At 43.8% G+C, this 8,228-nt stretch overlaps 1 protein-coding gene across 2 annotated transcripts in view; it reads left to right on the forward strand.

The window, feature by feature from the left end:
- The first annotated feature begins 6 nt into the window (after positions 1-6).
- ELOVL4 (ELOVL fatty acid elongase 4) overlaps positions 7-8,228 on the forward strand; it is a 40,349-nt gene continuing 32,127 nt past the window's right edge. The window contains exon 1 of one of the 2 annotated variants that reach the window (XM_015622839.2): positions 7-275. In XM_015622839.2, the coding sequence (XP_015478325.1) occupies positions 176-275 (100 nt within the window). In that variant the 5' untranslated portion in view covers positions 7-175. Of the gene's footprint in view, positions 276-447; positions 546-8,228 lie in introns of those variants that run through there. The other variant, XM_015622840.3, reaches the window with a different exon arrangement.

Genomic DNA, 8,228 nt, shown 5'->3' on the forward strand with positions numbered 1-8,228 from the left:
CGGGAGCCGGTGACGGGAGCGAGGCGGAGTCTGGAGGGAAGATACGGAGAGATAGAGATTTAAATCACATCCCCGGCTGTAGAAGGGGCAGCAGCAGCAGCAGCCCCGGCGCAGAGGCACGGACGCACGCGCCGAGACAGGTCTGCCGGCTCCGCCGCTGCTGCTGCTGCTCACCATGGGTGCCGCCGCCGCCGAGCCCCCCAGCGCCATGGGCCTGGTGTCCAGCGTGGTGAACGACACCCTCGAGTTCTACCGCTGGACCTGGAGCATCCGAGGTAACGCGCCAGGGCGGCCGCGGCCCCGCCATCGCCGTGCCCGGCGCCCCCCGCCCGCCGCCGCTGATGCGCAGCGGCTCAAAATGGCTCCGTCTCCCTGGAGACGCGGAGCGCGCTCCGGCTCCCCGGGATGGGCCCGCGGCGGGGCCAGACCCCCCCCGCTCCCGCCTGTCCTCCTGGCCCCTCCGGCTGCGCTCGGTGCGGTGTTTGCTTATCGGCCGTAAGCCCGTGTAGCGGCCCGGGGTGCGCGGGGCATCGGGCCGCGGCAAGGTGAGCGCGTCCCCCGGGCGCCCGCGGGTGGACGTAGCGAAATCCGCTTCCCAGGGCCGTGGTTGCTCCGGTGCTGTGCCGCCGCGGCGTGCCTCGGGGTGGTCATACGGGGATCTGGTGTCGGAGGTAAGCGCGGTCCTCCGGTAAGTCGTGCCGGAGCTCAGGCGCTCCTCGGCTTCTGCGGCAGGTGGGAGCCCCGCGTCGGCATCGCGTGGAGTTCAGCAAAAGAAATGAGGAAATGGTTGTTACCGGCAGTGCAGCAGCTTTTCATTTTATATTAAACGTGTTTGGGTCAGTTCTGCTGTTTCCCGTTTTCAATGTGCTCCAGTCCTGTATTGGCGCTCCACGACTGCAATGTGGCAGATGCTGAAGGAAGAGTAAATGTCTTGGAATATGGAGAAATGTGCAAAAGCAGCTTTCAGTGCTCGGACAGCAAATGAGGTGGTATCTTGCTGCAGTGACCGGTAGCTCTGGAAGTGTTATTGGTCAGCGTGAATGGTTCTGTCTCGTGTGCCAAATGAAAGGAGTCACAGTTGCTATTGTGAGTAGCCACGGGCAGCTGACAGAAGGATCATTTACTCCTCTGGATGTTTTCTTCATCTTTTCGTTGTCCACACAGCGATGAGGTTTAGCTATTTTGAAACACACAGAGCAAAACTGGAGTGCATGCAACTGTGGATTTATTTCGTGGCAGTGTGATAAGTGGGAATGTGGGGCCTTCATTACAGACGGGAAGCTCACTGCATCAGCAGTCTTTGCTTTTCCGCCCCCCTCCCTTCTGCCATCTGTCAGATAATAAATTAATCTTACGTTATAGATGGAAGGAGCTCACTTTTTTTCACAATTTTCCTTTCCATAACTTCTGTGTTTTGCAATATTTTAAAAATTGAGCCTGCATGCATATTTTTCTATTCTATGTTTTTAAAAACTGCTAGAATATGAGAGCAAATAAAAATGCTTGCAGCAGCACTGCATTGTAATCTACCAGCGTTTGCTCTCTGACTCCTGCAATATACTATTGTTCATAGACTGCCAGATAACACATGAAAGACATGCTGTTCTAGTCAATCAATAGCATTTTCAGATGAATATAAAAATAGATGGGGGTACAAAGTTGATAACCTTGTAGATTACTTATTTAATTGAAAAAAAAATACTTAAAGTTCTTATACTATTTCTTGAAGTTCAAAAATGTTTATTTAACTCTGTTAATAGACAGTATCTATTGTGAGCAAAAGTGATGGGGGGGAGAAGAACAAACAAGTAAATGCAAAGAATGTAACAAGTAACTGACAATGATATTACATATAGAACAAACTTTTTTTTCTGCTTCTTTGGAGGATGTTACGCAGTAGTAGGATGACATGTTATTGCCCCTAAAATATGCATAAGTCTTGCTGATTTGCTGAAGGAAAATTTTTGATTTTTGCTTTAAGTTCAGTAGCATCGCTGTTAAAGCAGGATTCCATTGTAATGAAGTAATCAGTCCTATTTTTTGGAGAGTTTCTTGTTCTGATGCTTCATTTCAGCAGGTCCCTGCAAGGTTAGTTTTGGGTAGAGCCTAAGTCACGTGAAAAGCACATTACAGTTCTTATTTATACTCAGTAGTATGTGAAACAAGATTCTCCTGTAGTTTTTACAGTAGGGTAGGGATGGGTGAAACATGTAATATCTCCCATTGTGATTACAAGGTAGCTCAGGATAAGAAAGTGTTATTCGTGAGGCAATGCTGTGTGGCTGTTCAGGGAAATAATTTTTTAATACCCTAAGTTCTGCAAAAATACCTGCTCAGTTTGCTGCTTTTCTGCATGTGTCTTTGTTCTGACAAAAATAATTGTCTCCATTTGCCATCTCAGATACATACAGCATCCTTCCAGTACCTAAAGGGGTGCAACAAGAGAGTAGGAGTGGGACCTTTTACACAAGGGCATGTAGTGATAGGACAAGGTGATGACTTCAAACAGAAAGAGAGTAGGTTTAGATTAGAAATTGGGAAAAAATTTCCTCCTGCAGGGGTGATGTGGCACAGGAAGAGGTTGCCCAGAGAACTTGAGGATGCCCCATCCCTGGAATTGGTCAAGGCTCTGAAATTCTAGTGGAAGGTATCTGACCATGGCAGGTTAGTTGGAAGTAGATGACCTTTAAGGTCCCTTGGAACCCAAACCATTCTATGATATGTTAAAATTGTGAATTCAGCATTGTTACGAATTCATGCAATTCACCTTTGTGTTAAGAGCTATGACAGTGATGTTGCTCAACAGAAAACACAAATTATGGCATGCAAGACCATTGCCTAATGTTCAATATCATTAAATAAAAAAACTATACCACGCAGCAGAGTTGCTCAACAAATGATGCTATGCAATAGCATTACACAATAAATCATACTGAAACACTACTACACAGCAAAATTACACAACAAAATGTGAAGAAATTTTATTCTCACTACTACTCCTACACTTATTCTCTCCATTTCCCACTTCCATTTTATTGAACACCTGTGTGTCTTTAGTCCTGTTCTCTGTATTCAGCAAGATTGATTTACCAGCAGGTGTTTTCTCCTGCTGCCTCGGACTCCTATGATGAGACTTGTGTAGAACTGTGCCAGAACATCCCACTGAGTCTTGTGCTGCTTTACTTTTGCACATTAAAGTTTTGATCATTTTCCTCCCCTGCTTTGTGCTATTTAAAAACCAACTGACCTTTTCTGAGACCAAAAAAACCCCAAAAGACCAACTATATGATGAACCTAAATGGATTTTGAGTTGATGTTCCAATTTCTTTTAGCATTAAGTATGCTGTCTGAAGCTAATTTGTTTGTGGTTTTGGTTTTTTCAGTCTTGCATTTGGGACTAATAGCAGTGTTCTGTGACTTTTCCTCCATATACATTATCAAATACATTTTCAGCATTAGCTTAATGTTTTTGCTTGTTCATTTGTTGAAAAATGACTTTTTTTTCTCTCCTTCCTTGACTACTTTCGAGTCACCTTTCATGAAAGCCCAAAATCCATTGTAACCATATGTTCACCTAGAAGGCTGAAGGACATGATTTAGGAAGGCATAAACTTCAAGAAGGTATAGAAAGGTAAAAAACATGTTCTTAGCGGTCATCAAGAGAAAAAAAAAAAAAGGTGGTCTGAGGAACAGTTACTATCAGAAAATATGATCTAGGAATTCCATGCCCTTATTTCTGTGAGGGCATGGGACCAGTTCCATGTAATTGCTAGGGCAGGGCTTCCTTCTTTCTCTCAGCTCAAGTAGCTGGTTGGGGTTGGATTTGCCAGGAAGGATTAAGGGTATGATTAGATGACTGAGCAAGTGACTTAAAGGGAGGTTCCAGGCTGAGTCCAGGGGAACTATTAAGATGAATTACTCAGGACACAATCCAGGAAAGAAGAGTGTGGAAATCTCAAAATGTGGGTGAAGAGACCATTGTCAGTTGGAGAGGGGGAATAGGAGACCATGGCTAGAAAAAAAGATTTGTGAAACACGGAAGATTTTTTTAGAGGAGCTAGTTAATTTTAATGTACTGAGCTAAGGAACAGAAGGCTTTTCTGACTTTGGGTGAGAATGATTGTTCTTGGAGCTCAAGAGTTTAAAGGAGGCAGAGCCATCCCGGGCCACGTGGGACTGCTTTGAACAGCAACTATTTACAGCTGTTGCAGTTAATAAGATTACAGACTTTTTCCATCAGTAGGAAAGGAGAGAGATGCAAACTTTCACTTTAGTGGTAGGGTGGTGTTCTACGTAGCATCTTGTTCAGGAGCAACGTCAACTGCCGGTTTTATCAGCTGGGAAACTGATAAAAGAGGATGGGAGACTTACAGCCACTTGCCTGAAAAGTGAACCAGTGGAGCAGCTTCCTTGAGAAAACCGATTGCTATAAATGCTTTTGCTAGGAGATTTTGGGACTAATTTTAAAATGCCAGGAAGTTCAGGTTCATTTGCTTTTTTAGTCCAGGGAACAGAACCAGAACAAAGCACATTTCTTCTTCCCTTGTACCTTCCCCCATGGAGAACCCAAGTATGACCAAAGAATCCTGTGAGTTTAAGCTCGAGAAAAGTTCACTGGGGTGCTTAGCAGAACACTCTGAGTGCAAGTAGTCCCTTGTAGCTGAGGATTTGTGCCAAAGCTGGAGACAAGTAGAATCCCAGAGAAAGTGCTTCAGAGGGTGATGACGGGGAAAGAGAATGAAGGGTGAGATTAAGGTTCATGAAATCTGTTTCACAGAAACAAAGCAGAACGTTTTCCTAAACTTTCTGAGGGCCAGCTGAGCATCAGATTTGGTCATTTGACACAATACTTGTCTTGCAGATACAATTTTCTTCCCAAAGGAACAGTTTTTTCAGTCTGTGGCCATTACTGGGTAAAACAGAAGGATTAGACAGGAGATGGAGAAGCTGTCTCACTGGGCTGTCTTGTGGCAGAAACACAAAGGAAATCCTGTGACAGAAGCAGCACTTGGAGAAATTGATTACAAAAGTAAAGAATGTTAATGCCTTGATCATATGAGGCTGCTGTCAACTAAAATGAGCAATAGGAGCATCTCAGTTTACTTGATTCATTTGACATTTAATTGCCAGTTCGTGAAGGGAGGGAACTTATTAGTGAAGGAAAAAAAGAACGCTTGGTATTGAAGGCAATTTGCTGGGTGTTTGAGGGAAATTCTATCCCCATTTCATCATCAGGAGATTTTACCAGACTGTAAAACTCAAAAGACATCATCAGCACTAAACAGATACCAAGCATTTTTGGAAATGGAAACACCATTCAGAAAAGTACATTAGTGAGGGGGAAATGTCTACTTAGAGATCTTGGGTCAGCACGCTTCAAGACCTTGGTCATGAGGGAATAGTATCAAGCAAAATGAACTCTTATGAATGAGAAGCTGAATTATGTGTGGAAGACTTCTCTTTCCTAAAATGAAGGAGGAGAAGTTGTAGGGATGATATGCAAATCTCAGCTCCAGCAAAGAAATGAAATAGAAAAAAAATCTTCAAAGAGCACCAGTAAAACTGTGATACAAACTTCTGTTTGAACACTCATCATCATATTCCAGAAGGAAAAGGAAATGTGTAGACAAAATGACAAGAACATAACTGAATGTTTGAAAATTCATTCTAAAAGTGTGTAGGTAGCATGTCTTGAAATCTTTGAAGGAAACAAGTTGTTATAAATACTCTTAAAGGAGAATCCATGGGGGAAAAAATCAGGAAATGGCTGTATACAGAATTTAACCAAGCTGATTGCATGGCCTTAGTATTTACTGCAGAAGGCCAAATGACTAGATGTTTAAAATTTGGCACACTGTAAATTGCTGTTGCAGAGTTCTCAGCAAATCCCATTTCTCAGCTGAGGCATCATGAGGTGTAAATGAGTACATGGTCCTGGAGCCCCATACTGGAGCCAGAGGTGAAGAATTCTTGAGAAGTTGAAATATCCTTGCTATGAAGCAGGTGCAGTCATCCTGGAGACTCCACTGGTTACATAGATTGATCATGGATAGTGGCTGAACTCTTGTTCGTAGGTGTATGTCTCTAGTTGGAGTACCTTGACTACATTTGAAGCATTTGTAGCTGTCACCCTGCATTTGTGCTGTGCTCAGGGAGAAGAGGCATGTGCCAGGGCTGTGGTTATAGATATGAACCACCAGAAGAGGTTATATTCAAGGCAGCTGTCCTGTGCAACCAGGGAAGAGTGTCAAAGGCTGCATAAGGACAGACAGTAGAGGAAGCTTAGGGGAGATAGCATGTAGTTCCTTTTAAGGTCTTGTAGATCAGGAGTCATGAGTGGTGGGTGAAGCAAGACTCCACTTTTTCCTCTGCCAGTCCAGACAGGTTTTTGGAGTTACTTGATTCAGATGGATTAGGAGAGCATTTAGATAAAAGGTGAATGAATTAAAAGACTCCAAACAGATATGGAGAAGACTTTGAGAGGAAGAATTTGCTAGGATATAAGGCTCAGGGGGAGAAGAGGCTATTGTGTGTACTGCAGAGTTTTTTGAGTTAAAGCAAGTAGGGTTGAATGAATGCCTGAATGGCCTGACAAACTGGAGCTAAATGAGAGTTCATTTATCTAAAAAGAGTTGACCATTAAAAGAATGACAGCTTGGGCTTTTAAAGGGTGTTGATATGAGTGGAGTGTTCCTGGAGCGCAGAAGTTGTGACAGTGTGATTTTAAAGCACAGATCTCATCCATAAGGTAGGACTTCTCTGACTAGTAAATATATGACAAGGCTTTGCTTTCTCAAGCTGCATTTGGAAACCAAGTTGGAGGTACCACTGCACTTCATAAGGAGCTCTTTGAGTGGGACTGTCTGACTGACACCTCATTTAGGAGGATGTAGATGCTGAATACAGTTACTGGATTTTGTGTGATGACAAGTGGGTACAGCTATGCTCAGTGTTGTCAAACTCAAGTGCTTCTGAGTGTATGAACTTCAAAGTCTTGTGGAATTTTAAGGATGTAAATTAAGGCAGCTCTGAAATTCAGGCTTGGCAATACTTAGGTGTTAGCCTTGTTGGGGTTTTGAGTACTGCACCCTAGCTTGTAGGCAAAGCAATAAGTAGCTGCAAGGCAAGCCTAGAGATGAACAGTGTGGAAGGTGGTTTGTATTAACTCCCTTTGGGTGTGCTTGGATCTCAAGATAAGCATGAGCTAGATTACCTTTCTCTCATGGAAGGTGAAGAAGAATAAGCTACCTCAGTTTGGCTTGTATTTGATGCAAGATAGTGTGACATGCCTGTGGGCATCAATTGCTCTTGGTTTTGTTTTGCTTATGTCCTGCAACTCAACTTCTTTCTTTAGTTACTTGAGTAATTTAAGTGGTTTGATCCTTAACTCCTGTCCTGGAGTGTTCACTCTGTCTGTGGCATTGTGTGTGCTTGTACCATGGAATTCTTCCCTTATACTGTGTTTGCATGGCAAGGTTTTGGTACTCGGGGGCTTTGCTAGAAGATGCCCCCATGTCCAGCAGACCCAATGCCAGCCCATTCCAAGATAGGCCCACTGCTAGCCAAGACTGAGCCAATCGGTGATAGTAGTAAAATCTCTGTGACAACAATGACACCATCATAAGTAGCATGGCCAGCAGATTGAGGCAGCTGAGTCTGTCCCTCTATTCCACTCTTGTGACACCCTGCATTGAGTACAGCTTCCACCTCTTAGGGTCTCCAGCACACAAAGGACAATGACCTGTTGGAGCAAATCTAGAGCAGGGCCACCAAGTTGATTAGAGGGATGGAGCACCATCCCTATGAGTAAAGGCTAGGAGAACTGGAGTTGTTCAGCCTGGAAAAGAGAAGGCTTTGGGAGGACCTAATTGTATCCTACCAGTATCTAAAAGGAGCCTACAAGAAAAATGGAAAGAAACTTTTTACAAGGGCATGTAGTGAGAGAATAGGGAGGAATGGCTTCAAATTGAAACAGAGGAAGTTTAGATTAGGTATTAGGAAAAAATTCTTTACTCTGAGGATGATGTGATAGAACTGCTTGCCCAGAGAAGCTGTGGATGCCCCATCCCTGGGAATGTTTAAAGCCAGGTTGGATGGGGCTCTAAACAACCCAGTCTAGAGGAAGATGTCCCCATTCATGACAGAGTTGTTTGAAGTGGTTGATCTTTAATGTCCCTGTCCCAGCCAAGCCATTCTATGATTCTACAATAACATATTTAAGAAGGCGG

The sequence above is a fragment of the Parus major genome, chromosome 3, assembly GCF_001522545.3.
Source record: "Parus major isolate Abel chromosome 3, Parus_major1.1, whole genome shotgun sequence".
NCBI lineage: Eukaryota > Metazoa > Chordata > Aves > Passeriformes > Paridae > Parus > Parus major.